Consider the following 21,422-nt stretch of genomic DNA (forward strand, 5'->3'; position numbering starts at 1 on the left):
CTGGCAGTGAGATCTTCTAGAAATAGAGCAGCCATGACAACTTCAAGCCAGGTTCAGAGGCTACAAAGGAGAAGAGAGAAATTTTTAGATACTAAAGATCAGCAGACAGACAACACAATTGTAGGAAACCTACCACCTTTCCCCAAAAGAATTGGACAGCAGGCTCCCTTATCAGGGCATTATTATTGTTGCTGCTCATACTCCCCCTTCATATTGTCTCACTGCATACATATTTCAAGTTCTGACAGAACAAATAACTAGTAAATAAAACTGATTAAATCAACACAATGTAAACTGGGCTAAAGTTAAAATAGGGTAATGCTTCATGGAGAGGGCTTGAGATTCAGGCTCAGTTATTATTATTCATATTGCCATGCCTAGGATTCGCAGTCACAGATGAAGCCCTGGTTTACACTACAAACTTATGTTGGTATAGCTATGGCGCTCAGGAATATGGAAAATCCACACCTCTGAGCAACACAGTTATACCGATCAAACTCCCTGTGTAGACAGTGCTGACATAGCTACTGCCTCTCAGGGAGGTGGAATACCTGCGTCAACAGGAGGAGCTGTCACATTGGCACAGGTAATATCTTCACTAAGCACTATAGCTGTGCTGCTGCAGTGCTTTACGTGCAGACAAGCCTCAAGACTCCATTGTGCCAGGCACCATAAAAACACATTAAAAAAATCTGTCCCTACCCCAAAGAGTTCAAGTATGTGGCCTCCTCTGTAGATAACAAGTAGCAAATAAATATTTTCTCTTAAAAGCACATACAAGCAATTTACAAAATGGATTTAAAATGAAAAGAAGTGGGTGGACAAGGTTCTGTGGCCTGCAATGTGTAGGTCAGATTAGATAATCTTGATGGTCCCTTCTGGCCTTAAAGTCTATGAGTTGAGTTTAAAAAGAATCTGGTACATATTCCTCTACATACTAATACAGGTGATAACCAGAATTTAAAGGACTTCAGGGTCTCAGTCAAATATTGGGAAGTTCCCTTAAATTTAAGGGACTTGGTAAAGTACCTTTGTTTGGTAAGCATTTCCTTCACTGGGAATGAGTTTGAAGGTAATATTTAGCCTTGGGATGGAAGATTTAGTTGTGTGTTTCAACAAGCCATTTATCATCTTCCTTTTTGAAATTCTCCTTCATTCATACTATCCTAACCACCCTAGTAAAAGTATGGTCATACACACAAAATACTTCCTGCCTTCAGTTCATTAGTGCCTGCAAACAAAAACGAGTCTGCTACTGAGGTAGCTATTAAAAAGAACAATCTATGCACAGCCTTAGGACAGCCCTTCAAACTGAAAGACAGAGGCGAGGGGACCCTCCAGCCCTGGAGCGCCCTTCAAAGCAACCTCCCCTCTTTGGGAGGCCTTCAGAGGGGAGGAGGCCATGTGGCAAGCAGAGAGTCTGGTTATTTTGCCTGCTGGAGGAGAGAGAAGAGAGAGAGGATTCATTCAAACTCTGGAGCAGGCACTGAACACAGCCTCTTGTGTGTACCAGCAACTGGAATTATCACTAACGATTTATGCCTGCAGGACCAGAAGTGTGGCCAGCAGCACATCACCAACCTGTGTGGAGAAAAGGCTCCTGCGGCTGCCCCAAGGATCTGATTTTAAAGGAAACCATTCACCACAATCCCCGATGTGTAACTTATCCCACCTCACCTAGATCTCGCCCATGATGACCCTCAACACCTCCCTCCTCTAACTTCCCTCCAATTTGCAGCTTAGTCCACGCCACTCAACGCCCCCTTTTCTCTCGGGGCGCCCTCCCTCTCCCCTAGGACTGGGGCGCCCCCACCCTTTTCCCAATCCCCTCACAGGCAGGCTGAGTCCCCCCACATCTCCTTCCCGGGGAGGGCTAAAGCTCCTGCGCCTGCGGCCCTACGAGCGGCTGGGTCCCCTCCCGTCGGGGTAACTCCCGCCCCTTCCTGGGGGGGTGCAAGAGCCCACCCCCCGGGGTTCAGGCCCCCGCCCGCAGGGGGCTCGGCGGGGCGGGCTCCCCGCTGCGCCCCAGCACTCACCCGCGCGCGGCCCGGCTCGCTGCCCGCGCGCCTCACTGCCTCGCCGCCGCCGCCATGTTAGGAGCTGGTGCGGCACAGACTGCGTCAGTGGAGGGGAGGGCGGAAGCGGGCGAGCCCAGGGGCGGCGTTGGGTTGAGTGGTGGAAAGTGACCGGGCACCAGCGGGGCGGGCCTCCGGGAGCAAGGGCCGCGGTATCCCCGACCCGGCAATGCGGAGACCGCCAAGTTGGCCGCTCGGAAGCTGGAGCCCACCACAGTGGCTGAGGGGGGCCGGGCCGCTCTCTGCCTCCTCCCGCCGGCAGCGCCGCTCCGCCCCCTCACCCCGAGTCACACACACACTCCCTCTGCGCGCGGGGCCCGCCAGGGCTTGGTCCCTCCTCCGCCGCCCCGCGCTAGCCGAAGGCCTCAGAGCCCCCCAGCCCGCGCCATTGTCCGTGTGCCCCTAGGGAGGAGGAGTCGGAGTCGGGTGCACGGCCCCTCTCCCTGCCAGCGCCCCTGTGCCTACGGTTGCCAGTTTTGGTCCGACCTATTCCTTGAGATTTCCTCACATCGTATAATCGTTATTTCAAGATCAAGCTTTAGTTGTTGGGGCTCCAGGAGGATCCTGGAGGGTTAGCAGCCATACCAGCACAGTCCTCCCCTCCTCCCCCCCCAGCCCAGCTGCCCTGTGCCCTGAGCAAGGAGATGGGCACAGGGTCCCCAGCTGCTAGCATCCTGTGCCCTGAGTGGGGAGAGCGCCTCGTCCCCCCTCCACCAGCACTCCTGTGCCCCAAGCGGGCAGTGCCCCCCACATGCCAGAGCCTCTGACCGAGGAGAGGGACACAGCCCCCCACCCTATGCCAGAGCTCTTGTCACCCAAGCAAGAAGAGGGGCATGGCCCCTGACCCATGCTAGAGTATCTGTCCCCCAATCAAGGAGAGGGCACAGCCCCCATGCCAGAGTCCCTGTGCCCTGAGCGAGGAGAGAGGCAGCAGGGGCACATGTACACACTTCACATGCCAGAGTCTGCATTAATATATTATAAAATTTGGCCCTTCTGTCAGTTAAAAAATTAGCATGTCTGTACAATTATCTGAATGTTGTTCACAAGAATGTTTGGGTAGCTTCCAGCAGGAACCTTGGGCCTGGACTCCAGTATCTCAACTAGAGAAAGAGCTGATGACACTCTGATACCACGTGATGGGCACAAAATAAGAAACAATTACATGTACTATTTTTTCTACAGGACTTCTGCCTCATTCAGTGTATAGGATTGACCTACTCTGGATCTGGAGCAGGATTGTGTACTATTTGTACCACAAGGGCAAATGGGTCTATGTCTGCCCATAAATAAAGGCCTGTCCCCTCAGCTTAGGGAAGGGACCACAAATTCAGGACTACAGCTATGTTCTTGGAACAATAAATGAAAAAACAGTAGTGGAAGTGATATCAGAGGTTAAGAATGAGGGATCCAGAGGGGGAAATCAAGCAGAGAATGCCAGACATCTCCGACAGCTCTTCGAAGGCATCCAGGGACCCAGTGGATGCAGCCCAGAGGAACTTTGCCCAAAGACGTGACTTCAGGGAGAAGCAGAAACAGGCCCCACAGTTGCAGAGCATGTCCCTATCCAGCATCTTCCTCCTGGAGTGGTAGATGGCAACCTTGGCCAGCACCAGGAGGCAGTTGACAAGCAGGTCTAGAGACTTAGTGCAGTTGCAGATGTGTGTGTAGATCAGGAGATGCAGGGAAAAGTGCAGCCAGAAGCTCAGTAAGAGGTTCTGGAGGAGCCAAAAGAAAGGCTGCAACCTAAGGCACTCTACACAGATGTGTGACAGGGTTTTCCTCTTGCCACAAAAGGGACAGGTGTTGGGGGAATTTGTGAACTGCATCAGGTACATACCCAGAGGAGCTGCTAACTAATATCCCCTGCAGGCTGTGAAACTAGAGTGGAGTACAGGTTAGCTCACCGGGGTTCCTCACCCTCTTCAGGTGGCAGCAGGTCCACTTGATAGCAGGGCAGGACAAGAGGGTGAGGAAGTGGATGGTATGAAGCATGAGCACATACAGATGTTCTCTGGGCACAGTTTGGAGGCTGGAGGTTGTGTACAGCCACCTCTGGTGAACTGGGCCTAAGGCAGGGGATTAAGGAGAAAGGACTGTTTCATGGGTAAGGCAGTTGAAAGCTGGATTCTATCCCTGTCTCTGCCACAGAACTGTAGGTGATGCTGGGCAAATCACTTAAACCAAACTTTTCACAGGAAGTCACTCACAGCTGCAGCTGAAGTCAATGGGCAGCTGGCATTTGAACATAAAAAGTGCTATGTAACATTGTTACCCTTTTAACCAGAGCAGCTAGTAAAGTTCAGGCCTTGTGGGTTATCTCATTTAAGATGAAAAATTGACGAATGAGTCTGGTATTTTCCTTGATGTCATCTTGTATGTTTACAAGGACTGTACAAAATCCTGTTTCTTCGAACACAGGAGGAACCAAAAACAGTTGACAGCTTCCTTATTCACAGCACCAAACTCTTTCAGATATCATTCTGACGCAAAATCTCTGTCTAGGCTTTTCCCAGGTTCACATACCATGCTTCCAGGCTCTGTATGCTTGGCTGTTTTCCTGTTCTCTCTCTTTCTTGCTTCTCCTTGTCCTAAGCTGCTTGCTCCAGTTTGTGCTGTGCTGTGTCTTGTCTAATGCACACATGCTATGGTAGCCAACTCTCCAGGATTGTCCTTGAGTCTCCAGGAATTAAAGATTAATCTTTAATTGAAGATTATGTCGTGATTAAACCTCCAGAAATACATTCAACCAAAACTGACAACGCTAAGTCACATTCACTTGGTAACCAAAAAAAAGTTCCATCAATCAAATTCCTAGCTCCTGCATTTGAAACCCCTCAGACCACACGATTAAGCGCCTATTGAGCTTTTCTGTGTGCCTGTGTTTTTGGGTGCTACTGCTATTGCTTCAGGCACTGATTACAATGGCATCTTTATATTTATTTTGAATAGAAGGCAGTGCGGCCACATCTGACTCATAACAATATATACCGACCTATAATAATACTAAGTATTCTGAAAAATCAGGTCTTGGGTGTCTCAAATTTGATTTGTGAAGCACTCAGATACTAAAGTGATAAGTGTAATCGAAAAACTCATATGGAAACTAATAATTCTGACTTCCAAGCAGGGTTGAATAGTGGATAGTAAATAAGGCCTTGGCCCACATGTTGAGCAGTGAGGATAGAACAAAATATTGAATAGCTGCTGATTAGGTGAGCATCATCCATCCTGTGCACTGAATGAGGGAGAGAGAGAGAAAAAAAGAGTATGTGATCATGTAATTAAAGACTGTATTACAATGCATATTCATAAGAGGGCTGAATTCAGGTTGCTCTAGGAACCTTCATTCTTTCCTAACTTTTGAGTACTTGTCTTTGAAACCTAAATAGTGTCCTTTTAAAATGTGTGCGCGTGCATGTGTGTAAAGCAACAGATATAATGACTCAGCAGTACTTCAGAATTGTAATGTATGTACAAGGCAATATTTTGCCCTCTTAGTATAAACTGGAAGTCCAGAGATAAATGCTGAATAGAAAACTCATCGGGGAAAAGAAAAACTAAAAGGCATGATAATGTTTTATTGAAAAGTCTATTTCTTCTGTGTTCTCTGACTTTCACTGAAATGGGCCATAGGGGGCATCCAACCTCTGCTCAACTGATGACACAACTTGCCTAAAGTTTGCCCAGTAGAAGGAGTATTGCAGTACTGGCGATTTATCGTAAAGTTGTAAGGAGGTCAGGGTTTGCCCAGCTAAGAAGCTAGAGTGCTGGTAGCTTGTCAGGCCTGCACGTCATTGCAGAGGTTGGAATTTGATCAGTACACTGGTGTTTCGACGCTTGGATAAAGCACTATTGAGAACTCAGCAGGATCTTGGTTTTGTGTGTCCTTGGAAATGGAATTGCCAAGTTTGCTGCTGTGGCTGGTGCCTACAATAGCCAATTTCTCTAAGCATTGAAATGGGAGGAGGGAACTAGCCCTTCACATTTCAAACAGGTGGGTCAGGGCAGAAGTGACGGTCCTCGCATCTGCAAACTGTTGCCAGGAAAATCAGGCAAGCTGCTGTTTCAAGTCTGAATCTAAAGGGCCAAGTGTTCAAATAGCAACATGCGGTATCCCTTCAAAATGAAACAGAGCGTACCCTGCTCCATGATGCCCTATGGGACACTCTCCCAATCTGATCTTTCCAGAGGGTATTTGGGAGTTCTGCCTGTAGGTTGCAGTCATGATCATGAGATCAAACTGTGGAGAACAGTCTGAAGAGCAATTTCTTTGGGGCTTGTTGATCCACAGCAAAGGGAAAGTTTGTTGTCCAATGCAAAACTGTACTGATGATATTAATACACTGTGCTTGACATGACTCCCCTGAAAGGGTTAGCTTCTATACGGCAGAAGCTGCCAACAATAGTGTCTCACTTTTGGGGGACAGTCAACCAATGAGAGTATGTTCAGAGGATGTATAGCTTCTAACTTGTGTATCATTGGTTGAAAGTGTTGTCTCTCGATATTGTCCTGGAGAGTTATAAGGGTGGAGTTGGACAGAGATCTTCTCTTGCTTATCCAGTTCAGCTAAGTTCATTAAATGCAGTACTTGTTTTTCTTAAAAACAACAACAACAACAACAACTCTGGCATAAAATTGAATTGATTGCAGCCACTTTCTAACGCAATTAAGAGGAGCAGCCCATGGAAACTACAACTCCCAGCATGCAATGCACCCACTAGCGTCGGCGAGTCTCAGTTAACGATTCGCCTTATTTCCAGCAGGAGTACGGATCCCAGCATACAATGCTCCCAGTTGGTTCGAGCGGCCCGCCATGTCTGGAGCATTGCATGCTGGGACTTGTAGTTTGCACTGTTCCAGGGGGTCCCAGTCACTGACTCGAGGTTGTCCTATCTTTTCCCTTCCCGGCGGCGCGACCAGTTGCCAAACACGCTCCCCCCCCTCGCCCCGCAGGTGAGCGGTGCCGGGTGGTGGGGCCGACTAGGTTCTTGTGCCATGCGGATCTGAAGAGCCCGGGAGCGCCGCGGTGAGTGGCCGGTAGTAGCTGCGTGGGGCTTGCGGTGCCACGTGCCATGCAGCGCCTCCTTCCAGCTGTGCGCTGGCCGGGAGGCTGGGGCGCCTGCAGGCATTTCAGGAGAGCACCGGAGTAAAACTCTGCTCCCTTGCACCCAGTTGGGCACCCTGGTCCGCCTTCTGCCCCTTCAGGTCTCAAGCATAGGCAGCGGGAAGCAGTGAAGCGATACTGACAAGCTGCCGCCGAAATTGAAGGGTGATTTTTCAGCAGAGAGAAAGACGCGATGGGAAATTGAAATGTGAAACTGACAAGGTTCGGCAGATGGGGGTGGTGGCTGAAATTGACACCCCTGAAAACATCATGAAAATTCATGTCGATGTCAGTGAAGAGAAAGCTGGTGCTGTGTGACTAGTCTGCATTCCATGGCTGCTAAATGGCAGGCATGCCTTACAGCCTGCAGAATTATTAGAGCTTTCAAGGGCTAGCAGCCACACAAACTGTTCTGGTCTGGATATAGCTCTGAAATAACTAATTGGTTCGGACACAATGTGCTGAGCTATTGGTTTTTGGGTTTTTTTGTGATTTCTATAGTTTTGCTTTTAACATTTAAAAACAATAAAGTTTGAATTGTTCTCATCTCTAAATCTGAAAATATATCCAGTGTATTTTATTGTTTTAAATTTAACTGAATATTTTAATATCCTGTATGGGGGGAGCATTTGGGCCTTCGTGTAAGTCTGATGTATTCTGAAGAGAAGTTAAGCCAAAAGTTTAAAAGGAAGTCGTTTTAATTTTAGCTACTAATTATTAACTTACATAACTGTCTTAAATCAATACTATTACAGATACAGTAGAATTCAATTCTGTCTTCCCACAGTGACTATAAAAGATGCAAGAAAAACAAGTTTGTGTCTCAAAATGCATCGTCTTCTTGCTCATAGCAGCTTTGTTTATTATGAAAAGTGAAAGAGGAAAACATTTTTCGGGGCATCTTAAAAGTAGCTTGCGGAGGTGGTAAAAATGCTTTGTTTGAGGCATATTTACTCATCTGCACTGAGATGCTGCCAGTTTCGAACTCTGACTAGTGACACATTGCTGAGGCAGTTAAATAACTGCACAACTGAAGATCAGGTCTGTGATCTTGTTGGAAAGAACAAAGCCAAACTTGCTGAAAAACACGTAGGAAGTGCAATGACTTTACTGGGGCAATTTCAGAAGGAGAATTTCCATCTGTTGAGGAATATTGACTATATAAAAAACCATTCCCAGTTTATTACTCTTCGCATGTTAGCTGAAAACAAGATACAATTTATGGATAATGATCTGTTGGTGGATATGCTATACCATGTATTGAGGTAAGCAATACAATATTAAATGTCATATAACCAATTTTAAATGAGCCCTGTGCATTGTATTTAAATATAATCTTAAACATTTTATTGTTCAATTAAATAACATTGGCTTAGAAGTTAACTTTTTGGCAGCTTTTCTTCTTCTTTCTTGCCACTTCCCTATTCAGGGTCGGTGACTTTTATAACTTTCTTCCAAAACTCATGACTGTACAGCTGGCTGTCATGTAAATTGATCTCTTTAAAGGCCAATAATACTCAGTCCATATACCAAGTCTTTGGCGTCCCTGTTGGTTATCATCTGTCCTGTCATTGCAGGGGCCATCCTACCAATATAACTCTTGGGTCTCCATTGGACATGTTCATACCAGTGTAGTCTAGCTTCCCTTAACTTGTTTTCAGTTGGGGAAAACCACATTTTTGCTGTCTTCTTCATTTGAGCAATCATAGATGTGACAATACTAGGTAGTACAAAATTCTCAGTCACAATTGTGATTTGTTGATGGTGTCCCTTTAAATATACCTTTTGCATTTCGTAATCTTAATGGAGATTGATTGATTCAGTTTTTCCAGTGAGCAACATGTATATGTTTTTAAAATGAACAAACCTGAAAATTTTGTATTATTTGGAAATGTGTTAGGCTTAGCTTCTTTTATTTCATTTTGTATATATAAATATATCCGTCCTGTGTTGTGATTAAAACACAAGGCTGGAAGTAAAGAGATCTCGGTTTTATCCTGTCCTAGCTTTGCCATACTGACTGTGAGACTTTGGACAAGCCACTTAATCTCTCTGTGTCTCCATTTTCCTATGTGTAAAATGGGAATATATATCTATCTCACAGGAGAGTTGCGATGCTTAATTCATTAACATTTGTAATTTGCTGTTAGACCTTTGGATGGAAGTTATTACTGGATATAACTCTTACATAGTGTCTTTGTAGCTCTTTTAAAGCAAATGTTAAAATTGTTATGCAGCTCTGCCTGGTTTGTCTTATCTTTAATCATTATGAAGGTTGAAATTTGAGGCCCATGATTCTCTAGTAGAAGTACTGGTCATGGAAACATGGAGAAGATTAGAAAGGCAAGTATTATGCTATTCTTACAAGTAATTACAAGCATATTCATCTTGACTTAATGTCTATAAAAGTTCCCTCAGAGGGTGCTTGCCAGAGATTTAACCATTATTGACGTATTTTTTATATAATTATTTTAAACCTGAACTATCTTTTTGGAATGTCTCCTCTTTAGAACTGTTTTTGTTTTGTTAACATAATCAGGCTTTGAGGATTGATGGAGTTTTGAATTGCAGGTGGCCAATGGAGGTGCTCAGATACTAAACAATAGAGGCTGTTTTATCTAGATGGATAAGTGGAGATTTAAGAATATATGTAGATGTGTGAATGCAGATACCACACACAAAGGAAATTGAAAGTTGACATACTTACAGTTTTATATTGATAGATAAGGCAGGGTTATTCTTGTTGTCTTGCTCTTTAATGGTGGTTATACCTCTCTCTTCAGCCCTGATCTTAATTTTAGGAAAGGCTGTTCATGTAGAACCCTAGTATTTTCCCTTCTTTGCATTTGTGTTTATTTTGAGATTGCATTTTTGTTCCTCAGTCCCTGGCTGAATGCAGGGACTGGAATCACTCTCTTCTGTTGTCACCAACAGGACACAATAGCCTGTCCTAGCCTAGTTGCTAAGACACATTGACAGTTAAGTGAAAACCCCATACTTAATACCCACACCAAATGACTTTCAGATTCACTTCAGCAACATTTAAAACATGGCAGCAGTTTACTGCTTGATAGAATAGTCTTAATCACTCCATTATGCTGGCCTTGATAAACATAGGCATTCCTTCTGTACTTTACTAAACCATGTACACACGCTTCTTATTGTCATATTTTGATATGAAAACTCATAGGTTCAGAACTCTCTCCTAATGGACTACTACGTTAAGATCAAAGATCATAGTTCAGAACTCTCTCCTAATGGACTACTACGTTAAGATCAAAGATCATAAGATCAAACAATGGAGAGGAACCTCAAAGCAAAGCCAGAGATCTGACTGCCTCAGTCCTTATCTTATAGAGATAATACAGGACTAACACTGATCAGTTGCCACTGGTTACTCCCTAAGGCTCTGATCCTACAATACATTATGAACAGATGGACTGCTGCATGTGAACAGAGCTCCGTTGAAGTCAGATGGGCTTCACATGGATGCAGCAGTCCACCCAGGTATAACAAATTGTAGGATCTTAGATAACACCTAAGGGGTGTCTTGTTCATGAAGTAAGAAGTTCCTCTGTGATGTTTTTCCACAAAATTATAATGAAGGAATTTATCCTTATCTTTCTCATTGGTTTCAGAATTGCTTCTCTTCTGCATAAGCACTTGGATAAATTCAAGCCACTGGAGTTGGTAAAAATCACACAAGCCTTGGTGCTGCTGCATTGCCAGAATGCAGAGCTTTACACCAAATTAAGAGGATTCCTAGTTGGGTGCATATTCTTTTTTGTAAATATAATTGTTTGTGTTGATTATTACGCTAAACAGTTGTCACTTCACAATTGTATACTTCTTGTTACATCTTAATATTTTAGTAAAAATAAACTGCTGTCACAATTCAAATCTAAAAAGCTCATGACCTTTAGGGTGGGATGTGAATGTGGTCTAGACTCTAGACATAATAGTGATCTATGTAATAAATAGGATCTCCATACAAAATAGGAATATAGGCAAGGAGCCTTCTTGCATTGGAACTGTAGAATAAGGAGCATTCCAGCCAGGTCACTGTGATAGCTGCTACTTCGATTTTATTAGTGTTTGTGGGAAGAGATGATGGAAAGGGCATGCGTGACTGGAAAAATGCTTAAAAATAATCCATTTGTGAGAAGAAGGGACTCAGGTGTCAGCCGAAATGAAAGACAAAGCAGCACAAATGAGTGTATTCTCCTTTAATTCACGTAAACCTCATGCTTGGCCAAGCTGCTGTGAACCCAACCCTTAGTGTGTTAACCTACACAAAGATAAGGGGGTTTGTTTGTTTGACTCTTAATAGTTCATGTTGGAGACTATTGCTCCACTGGTGAGGAGACCTTCTTAGTAGCCACAGAAAAAGAGCTCTCCCACAATGCTTCCATCTTATTGACCTTCTTGTGGGGGAAGGAGCTCAGTCTGAATGGCTTGTTGGGGGTGAGAGTGTCTCTGCTTCCATAATATGCTATCCAAGGCTCCTCTAGGAAATGCCTGACAGAGGGAAAAGGTTCATTTGGCAAGCTCTGAATGTCTGCAGAACCTCACAATCCAAAAGTTTTCTCTTCATTCTCCTGCTATGTTGATACAGTGGGGGTATCCCTGGCAAAGGATCTGTTAATTCCTGACAAGGGAGATTTTTTCCCCAGAGGACCTAGCAGAAAGGAAGATAGAAGCTACCCTTAGAAGGAACTTCTAAGTTTCATCAGCAACCCTTAGAGCCTCATTGGCTGAATTAGCTCCTCTCTTCCTTCCTCCCTTTTCCACTACTAGGAAGAATGATTCAGAAGATAGAGGAGAAAGTAAATATCCTCATCATCATCCCAGACTGATAAAGAAGGCTGTGGTACTCCGATGTAGTGCAGATGTTGCAAAAATCTCTTTTCTTTCTCCTCAGTAGGCAGGATCTCCTCTCTAAGAGCCTGCTTTTGCATCTCAGGCAAGACTATTTGAACCTGCCAGTTTGATGTCTGAGATGTTTCTGTTAAGTAATAGAGAAGCTCCTAGCCATATGAAGCCTTCCACCCTCTTGGCTATGTAGCTCTTTGGACAGAATTCTTCTACTGGTATTGAGATAGAAAGACCAACCCTAAAAACTGAGGCATCCCAGCTCATCTGAATTATTTATAGGATGGTTTAAATTTGGGCCTAAGTCTCATGTCTGAGACTGAGGAAGAGCACATTCCCAAAAAAGAAAATGTATCTGATGACTTCATTTTCTCCAGCTAACACTCCACCTCTCTCCTTCCTTCAGCATGTAGCTTAGTCCAATTCCCTCAGCCTCCTCGTAGATCCTCTGCTATATGGCTTCCACCATTTCCACACCAGGGAGATGGTTCTAACATCATTAATGACCTCACACTGATCAATCCGAGAGGTTCTTTTCTGTTCACGTTTCGCAATCTGCTTGTATTTCAACAGTACTTCCTGTTCTCTACTTCTTAGGCTTTTATGGCTCTGGTTTCACCTGCTTTGGTTCAGGTGATTCTGTAGTGCTAGTTTTGATGATAAATAATATTGGTGAGTAAAGTGACAGGAAAATGTTAGTCTCAGAATGAATAAGACAATAGTTGTGCTTTGCACTTTTACCATATTATGGTAAAATTATTATTGTAATTATTTCAGATTTATGAAATGTAGATGGCTTCTGTGGTTAATGCTTTGTTTTTCAAATAGAATTTATATTTACATAATTTATTTGCTGTTTTTTATCCATACATTTATATTTGTCAGTATTGATGGCTTTGTCTCTTCCTCTTTCTTCCAGCTATTTACAAGTTAATGTTGTATCCCATGACATTTCCATGATAACTCATGCTCTGTCCATGCTTCCTTTTCCTCAGATGAATGAAGTAGTGATTAACAGAGTTGATGCAGTTTTCCTGCAGTGCCACTTAGCTGATTTGAATACCCTTGCTACAGCTCTTGCCAGATGGGTTCCTCATGTTCAATAACATTGGCAAAGCACTTCTGGACCACGTGCGAAGCTTCTGCAAAACATAAATAATTGCATGTATGAGAGGCTTCAAAAAGCCAGTGTTTTGGATCTGTTGCTGAATTAACTTAAATGCATATATGGAAAATGGTTTGAAGACATACTTGTTGAAGAAACAATGAGTACTTGTCAGCGCTTGAAGGAGCAAATTACCTGGATGAATGTACCAGAATTGTCATTTTTTCTCACCAAAACAAACTACCTCTGTATTCCATTACTTGATAGAATAGCTTCTGTGACAGTTCAACATATAAACAAGGTATTAATGACCCATCAAGTGCTACTGTAATTTTAATGTCATAGATGCTATATATTCACTTTTAGAAATTTGGTTCCTGATGATACGATCACATGTGCTTCCTTTTTCCAATAATGTTTATATTGCAATGAAGTGAGTGTTGTTTCTCCTCTTCCAACTGCTTTGTAAATTATTCAGTAAGGTCTGGAAAGAACCATATTAACATAATGTTGGGAATGGGATTAAAGACAGGGGACTTGCTGATTTCAAACATATTAATTGGCAGTTCTAGAGGTTTTACGCTACTTCAGATGTGAAATAGAGGAGGTTTTACTCTCAGAATGAAAATTTTCCTGAAATAGATCTCACTTTCTAAGAGGACAGATGAGTTAGTCTCCTTTTTCAACTCTGTTGTCAATACAGTATCCTCTGAGCAGAGACTGACAGTTTTAAGCCTATTGTATGTACTAGTTTTGTGGTACTAGGATGAAACTACGAGATTGTAGGCAATGAAGTTGGACATGTCTATGATTTTGGAAATAAGAGAGTGTTTATTTTGCTATACCTATCTGCTCCTATTTTTGCCCTTATGCAGAAACTTTAATTGGAATACTTCCAAATATTACTTGCCAGTTTTGTATATTTTAAAATATTTGTATACTGTAAAAGGTGAGGAGCAAATAAAATAATTGCAATTTAAAAGTAGCGCATGTATTGTAGGTCTTCTGCTTCTGAATTAGTTACAAACCTCTCCATTACAATGCTACGTTAGACTGTGTTGAAATTGCTGCTTTTTCACTCTTGAAATGGTTATTTTTAAAATGTCTTATCCAGATCCATCCTTATGAAATGTATCCTATTCTTCTCTCCTTCTCTACTCTGAATTATGATCCTCCTCAAAGTGAAGAGTACTTTGAGACTTGCATCCAACATTTTAGTTCTAATTTAGGTAAGTGATGCTAGGTAAGGCTGACACTGATTGTGTCAGTTACTGTTTTTCCAGGGCAAAAATTTAGGTACACTTGAGAAAAATTAGAATTGGATGGCGATTGAAACAGATTAATTTTCTTTTCTTTTTCTAAGTAATGTTCAGCAGAATTTAGTGCGTGTTTCCGTGGGAGTTCACAGCCTTATTCTGCCCTTCAGAAATCGCTGTTGCTATGGGACTAGGAATATATCTTGAATTGTTGTACAAAGAAAGTGAGAATTTAAGATAACTGATTTTCATGTGGGTAAATGGAAAATCCTTTAAAAATAATTACTGTGGTCTTTCTTAAAGGACCTTAATTAACTGGGGGAGAGGAGAGATCTTGATGTTCATTACCAGAAGATAGTGAGGAAGGAAAAAATGAACAGAGCCAGATTTCTTGGTTGATAATACAGTTTGAGAGTTGGTAGGTTGAGAGTTGAGAGTTGGTAGGTGCACTGACTGCAGCTAGATTCAGAATTTTAGCAATACAGCCCCTGTTTCTCAAAGGAGCTTTGCAGAGCTCCTGCAATTGCTGTTGAAGCTAGTGAAGTTGCAGGTGTGTAGAACCTTAAAGGACCAGAGCCTTATTCTCTGTGCCTCAGTATCGCCACCTGTAAAATGCAGATAAAACTCACCCAGAGTCCAGTGCCAGGCTGTCGAGGGTGATGAATTTTATATATGAGTTTTAAGATTCTTGGATGTAAAGAATTAAAAAGTATGAACATAAAAACGGACATACTGGGTCAGACCAATGGTCCATCTAGCCCAGTATCCTGTCTTTCGACAGTGGCCAATGCCAGGTGCTTCAGAGGGAATAAATAGAACAGGTAATCATCAAGTGATCCGTAACGTTTTAATGTGTACAGTGGTTGGCACTAAAACATCCGCCTTTCCCACCAGTTACCACATCAGCATCTGAGGTCCCAAAGTTTTGCCTTCTGCTGATCTTGTTCAGATACAGGTATGTGATAACTGTTAATAAACACTGGCTTTTCAATAACAACACTCTAATTAGAAGTTGTTTCCAAAAAACGTGTATGTGCTGGGTGGACAAACTTGCCATGTTGTACATCTACGTGGTTCGATAACGTAAAGCTGCTAAGCTAGACGGGCTTTTCCATCAGTGGTATTTTATTCTAAATTCAGTTACACATCTGCTCCTGGGTTTGAGCAATTGATATTACACCTGCACTGCACTGGCTGCCCTTCCAAAGACAGGCTGGTTTCATGTTGGCTGCTTTTTTTAGGTCCTTCCCTGCTTATATTCAAGACTCCCTCTTTGAACTTTGTCTCTAACTGGATTTGCTCTGGCAACTGCCTTTCAGGGAGGGGTGTGTGTGTGTGTGTGTGTGTGTGTGTGTGTGTGTGTGTGTGTGTGTGTGTGTGTGTAATTTGCTCACACAAATTAGTTAGATGCACAAAAGTTATGTAGGGAAATGCAGCAAAAGTGTATACTGAAGTGTATATTGAAAATATTGGTCTGGCTGTTTTTCTGTTTCGCAACTGCCGCTAATGCACAAAGGAAAAGCATTTTTTGGAACCATCTAGAGTTATGTCTTGAGTTGAGTAACTTTGTCTAGTTAAATATGAAGAAAATTGAGTCTTGACTTAAAGAATGAATTTAAATTTTTAAACCTTAGTTTTCAGGTTAGTCTACTGGTGGTCTGGCTTCCATTATGACAATTTAATGGGGGGGTCATTACTAGATATCCTACTAATATTTGAAAGTAACTATATTGTTTGTTAACAGAATTGATGTGGAGTTTCTTGAGTCTAAAGCTTTTTGCAAAAATTCATGTCACCTGAAAGGAGAATTTGCAATGAAAAAGAGATCTGGAAATTCTGGGGTACAAGGTAGTTCAGGTATTGTGCACACAATCTGTTATATTAATATCTTGTACTTGGACTGGTGTGGGCAATGGAATCCTCTAAGCCAGGGGTGTCAAACATCTGGCCCGTGGGCTGGATACAGCCCGCCAACCTTTTTGGTCTGGTTCCTGGCAGCAGTGTGTGCTGGCGTTGTACTCTCTGGCAGTGTTGCACGCTGCTGCCAGAGAGTAGAACGCCATGAGATGTCGTGGCAGTGCGCACTGCCGCCAGAGAGTACAACGCTGCGAGATCTCGCGGCGTCGTGCACTGCCACCAGAGAGTACAATACCACAACATCTCACGGCGTCATGTGCCACCACAAGATCTGTGTACTCTGGCGGCAGCGCGTGGAGCACTGTGTGCACGAGACACAGCGCTCCAAAAGGCAGGAGAGGGACAGTGTGGTCTTGGGGCATCACGCAGTACTGTAATTCTTAATCATTGATCAATTCTTTTAATTGTAAAATAGTAGTAGTTGTAGAAGTGAATTTACTGCAATTTTTATATCGCTGATATCTAGCAAATAAAATATAATACTACAGAAAAATGGTTGTGCCTAGTATTTCAATTTATGGTATGTATGGCCCACTTGAAGTACATTTAATTCAAATCTGACCTGCCATAGCAAATGAGTTTGACACCCCCACTCTAAGCTTTCCCCTTCAAAAACTTGATCTCTCTAAACTCTAAAGTTTTTCTTTAACAGGAGAGGGCATACTTGAGAGGACGCTCTCTTGTATTTGCAGTGGACTCTGCAAATTCTGTAATGTTGTTGGGGAAAGACTTCCTACCAGGAAGAAATAATTATAGAAAGTGTGTCATCTAGTTCCTCTTCACTAGGGGCAGCTGCAGCAAAACTGGAGTGAAGTGATCTTGTATGACCTTCCTCCACTATAGCATATTGGCCGCTTTGCCTCTGCTGCTCCTCTGCTCAAACAGAGGAAGAGAGGGAAGTGCTACTCTCTTGGAATGCAGCACTCCTTGGTAGATTGCTGCATTCTAAAAGGAATGCCAGGCTGGTACTACCTCTTAATTGGACTGATACTTCATTTAAAAGGAGTGAAAGTCCATTGAAATGCATTGAATCAATCAATTTGGGAATTTCACTCCACTCCACTTCAGTTCAGGTGGGGCTTTCTACCCTAGGATCCCCTAATTCTCCACTGGTTCAGCTCCAAAAGTGGAAGCTATGGGGTAAACAAGGCATAGACATTTACCACTGTGTTGTCCAGCCCTGGCATAGTGGAAAGAACACGTGTCCTGCCTAAGTTACTGCTTCCACCGTTGCTACAGGTGGTGGAATTGCCTCAATGAAGGATTAGAGGTTTTGGTTTATTATTCCTCCAACCCAGTGCAGACATACCCTAGAAGTGGAGGTTCATGATAAGCAGGTTCCACTCTAACTCTTGCTTCATCTGCGTAATTTGATCCAGAATCCCTTCCATTTGACTTACAGTTATTCAGACAGCTTGAATAGCCTTAATTTTCTCCCTCTGGTATTCTTCTGACATGCACAATTTTTATCATGTCATTTCCTGTCTGAGACAGTTTTTAAAATTTAAGGGTCAGATCCTCAGTGGGTATAAATTGCCAGTTTATACCAGTGGAGGAGTTAGTCCTTAGAAGCCTTTTGAAATTCTGACAGGAAATGACATGATGGAGCTATGCCAATTTACACCATCTGAGCATCTGGTCCTACTTCTACTACTATTTTAGGAAAGCAAGCTGACTATTACCAAGAAAATACATTTAGCGTTAAGAAATTCCTAATATTAAAAATGAAGCATAGGCCATTAAAAGGCCACATCTCCCATAAACAATCTTAAACAGTACATATCTAAAAATGGAGGGCACAGGGCTTAAATAGAAGGTTCCATATATTGTGTATTTGTCTGAACTGTAACACTGTCTCCAGCAAGAAGACATGTGAACACTCAGTTGCCATGTGAACTCTATTTTACAGATTCCTCACTCTGAATGGAATTCCATGGAGCGATCAACAAAAGATGGATAGATGGAGTATCTGAAAAAGAATATATTTGAAATGAAGTAATATAGAAGGGAATCATGAATATATATTTTTATATAAACATTTAACTTCATTATGTAACAATAAATATTTTGTAACCTTAAGACATTTATTCTTAAGACATTTATTCTCCATTGAAATCTATTTATATATAGGCCACCTTGGATAAGGCTTAGCACTGGGAATCAGGAGATTGGAGACATAATCCTGAGTTTATCAATGACTTGGCTGGTTGCAAATGTCTAAAAAAGTGATAAAGAAACTTTAATTTTACATTATCACCAAGTTATTTCTAATTAAGGCTTGCAACCAACTGGGACTATGGCAGCTTGACCATGAAATGACACTACCACCTCCTCAGCAGAGATTGGGAAAGACATGTCATTCACCAAACAAAAATTTGGAAGTAGTGTTATTTCAGGAACAGCAATAAATTCTTCAGAAATGACGGATGCTCTTTGGTGTGTGTGATAGAATGGATAACAGGAACTGAATGCAGAATCTCACTGCTAGCACACAAACATTGGGAATGCAAGAATCTTAACCAAAGGTATTAAAACAAGCTTTCTTGGTCGTACTGCAGCTATTTGGTACCTGTCCATCAATGCAGCAGTAAACCTAGCAGCCAAGGAGATTTTCCTCTGGGGTTGGGAATACTGGGTCACTGGACCTCTGGTGTGGCTGTGGCTTCCCTGAATAATCCTTGGGACGCAAGAAGTAAACTAGTTCTAAGGTGTGGCAGCCAATGAGCCCTCCCAGCCTGCACTGCACACTCTTCACATGCAACTCATGATGTGGCTGTAAAACTATAGCTATAGAGCAACTGTAATAAAGGAGTTTCAAGGTGGGGGGTGGGGGGCAGGGAAACCTAAAGGACTTTACTCTAGAGTACTATAGGCCTACCTGAAGGATTTTGTTAGAGGTTGGGGTTGCACATGGCTCATTTGCACAGAAGCTCTCATTGGACCTGCCCTTTGGTAATAAAATGATATACAGATTAAAGGGAAAACAGTGCAGAAGTTAAAGGTGACTTATAGCTGGGAGGCTGACAGAAGAAGGCAAAGACCTTCCAAAATGAATGAGTATCTGTGTTACATGGCACATCTTGCAGCCAAACTTAAGTTCAATAAATATTAGCATGTAACTTCTCCCCTTAGAAGGAGAGTACACATTATTCGGTGTTGAGCTTGGGATGGAGATTGAGACCTCAGTGTCCTAAGGGATGATGCTGCCTTACTTTAATGGCTAATGAGAGATTTTGCGGTTACTTTATTACTAATTTTCCAAAATCTAGAATGTCATTTCTGTAAATGAGGGAAGGGCTTTACAGGGCACCAGAAGACAAATGAAAATGTGCACGGAAAATTTAGGTGGACTATCAAGAAGGCCCTCCTGAGAGCAAAATCTCAAATACTCTCTTGGGACTGCTGGGAGAAGAGGTAACACCATGCCTACCTGATGCCAAATTTTTTAGGTCCTTCCCGGAACGATTTCTAGAGTAGCAGGACTTCCAGTGGTCTGACAAGCACTAAGGATTGTTGAGAAAACCTAAGGTAATGAGCTGCAGGAGAAGGAAACAGAACAATGTTCACAGTAGGCAGATATGAATAGCATAGCAATGCTATGCAGAAGCAACCCCTGTCTCAGGAGTAATTTTCTTTGACTGCCTGGTCCTTAGGGATCCTCCCCAGAGTTGGGCTGCCCTTTAATAGAAACTTTTTCCCAGCATGCTGTTCTGGTGCTTTCCCTTTAAATTGGCAGAGGCAAGCTGCTGCAGTTCTAAAGTGGTTATCTTGCAACTGGTTGCTGCTTCTCTCTTTACTGGCCAATGAGTAATAACTTCTATTATACTTGATGGTATCGTTTCAGGATTGAGGGGGAAAAACTTTATAGGTTATAGCATCTGAATCTAGACATTGAAGGGAGTCAGAGAACTTGCCTGAGCTAACCCTCAAGGGCAAGGAGCTTCTCTCTCCTGTGGGAATACTAGCTCTGTGGGGCTCTGTTTACTCTGGCCTCTGGGAAGGCTGTAGGAAGACTGGGGCTGCTGCTTCTATGGCAATGGGACTCCTGAGCAAGCTGACAGGCATTGCAAGGGCTGTGGGTTGTTCTTCCATTGCACAGTGGGGAAAGCAGCACTGTAGAGGAGGCCTACCCCCCACAGACAGCTGCCCCGGGGACTCCACGAGCAGCGCTCTTCATTTGTTCCTATTCCAAAACAAAACCTCCAAACACTATAAAAGCTATTAAAGATAGAAGAGCTGCACTGTGATGAAACTTAGATTAGGCTGCTGTAAAATAGAGCAAAAGCCATGAACTAGTCAAGAGTCACCTGCATGGATCTGCTTTCTTACAGAGAGACTGCAGGCTACACCTATGGAGGTAAGAAAGGAGGCTGGGCTCGTGGCTGAAGGTGGGCAATGTTTCCTCAGCATGCCTAATGGCCTTCTAACTGGCTTGCATGTGAGACAAGCTGAACATAACTGCTCTGCAGAAATTAGGTTTTTCGTTATGGTAAAGGGGCAGGCACACAGATCTTGTGCCTATGCTGATAAATGTTCATAAATTACATAAGGTTGGGCTCTGTACTGAAAATTTGTAATTGCAGGAGACGTAAGAACTAAATCAAAACTGATGGTGAAGTGGATTAAGTAAGTGCATTCATGTTGTAGAAGTGGAAAAAACCTGAAACAAGTGTTTCAATAGCCTCTTTTTTTTTAAAGTGGTGTGTTTAATTGGTTTAAAATCATTTTAATTCTGAATTAAATCTGAGTGTTAGTTAAAAGAAAACCATTTAAAAATAATGGTAGATTTGTTTATCCTTCCTCTGAACCACTGCTGTCTACTGAAAGGTCTCCCTGTTAATCATACTCTTTGAAGAAGGGTTGCTATCTTGTAGTGCTTGTAAAAAACAGAGGAGATAAGCCCTGAGAGAAGAAGTGTCAGTGTCTTCTAAACATGACTTTTCTGCTGGTACCAGCTAGTTCACATAGTACAGAATATTACTTGAAATAAAATGAATTAGCTAAAACTTCATGGATCTAAATTAATTTTTCCTGGAAAAAAACCTGCTATTACAATAAATAATTTGAATCAAAGTCCAAGAATTCTACT

General features: G+C 42.7%; 2 protein-coding genes and 1 long non-coding RNA gene across 4 annotated transcripts in view; 1 reads left to right on the plus strand and 2 right to left on the minus strand.

The window, feature by feature from the left end:
* Positions 1–2,176, minus strand: part of PPIG (peptidylprolyl isomerase G) — a 43,665-nt gene extending 41,489 nt beyond the window's left edge. For both annotated transcript variants that reach the window (XM_067549281.1, XM_067549279.1), the window contains exon 1: positions 2,037–2,176. The gene's annotated coding sequence lies outside the window, so the exon portion shown is untranslated. The remainder of the gene's footprint in view (positions 1–2,036) is intronic.
* Positions 2,177–12,850: 10,674 nt separating this feature from the next.
* FASTKD1 (FAST kinase domains 1) lies at positions 12,851–18,332 on the plus strand. The gene is given in 6 exon segments (XM_067549869.1): positions 12,851–13,461; positions 14,275–14,389; positions 15,311–15,371; positions 16,161–16,241; positions 16,243–16,273; positions 18,243–18,332. Coding segments are annotated over 6 exon segments (519 nt in total). The 5' UTR covers positions 12,851–13,320.
* Positions 18,158–19,932, minus strand: LOC137153674 (uncharacterized). The gene is made up of 3 exons (XR_010919873.1): positions 19,764–19,932; positions 19,212–19,280; positions 18,158–18,302 (listed from the first exon to the last, which is right to left on the minus strand). It is a non-coding gene; the product is annotated as an uncharacterized lncRNA (long non-coding RNA).
* Between the last annotated feature and the right edge of the window lie 1,490 nt (positions 19,933–21,422).

This window comes from Emydura macquarii, unplaced genomic scaffold, assembly GCF_026122565.2.
Source record: "Emydura macquarii macquarii isolate MOO-44397 ecotype Brisbane River unplaced genomic scaffold, CSIRO-AGI_Emac_v2 contig_1253, whole genome shotgun sequence".
Classification (NCBI taxonomy): Eukaryota; Metazoa; Chordata; order Testudines; family Chelidae; genus Emydura; species Emydura macquarii.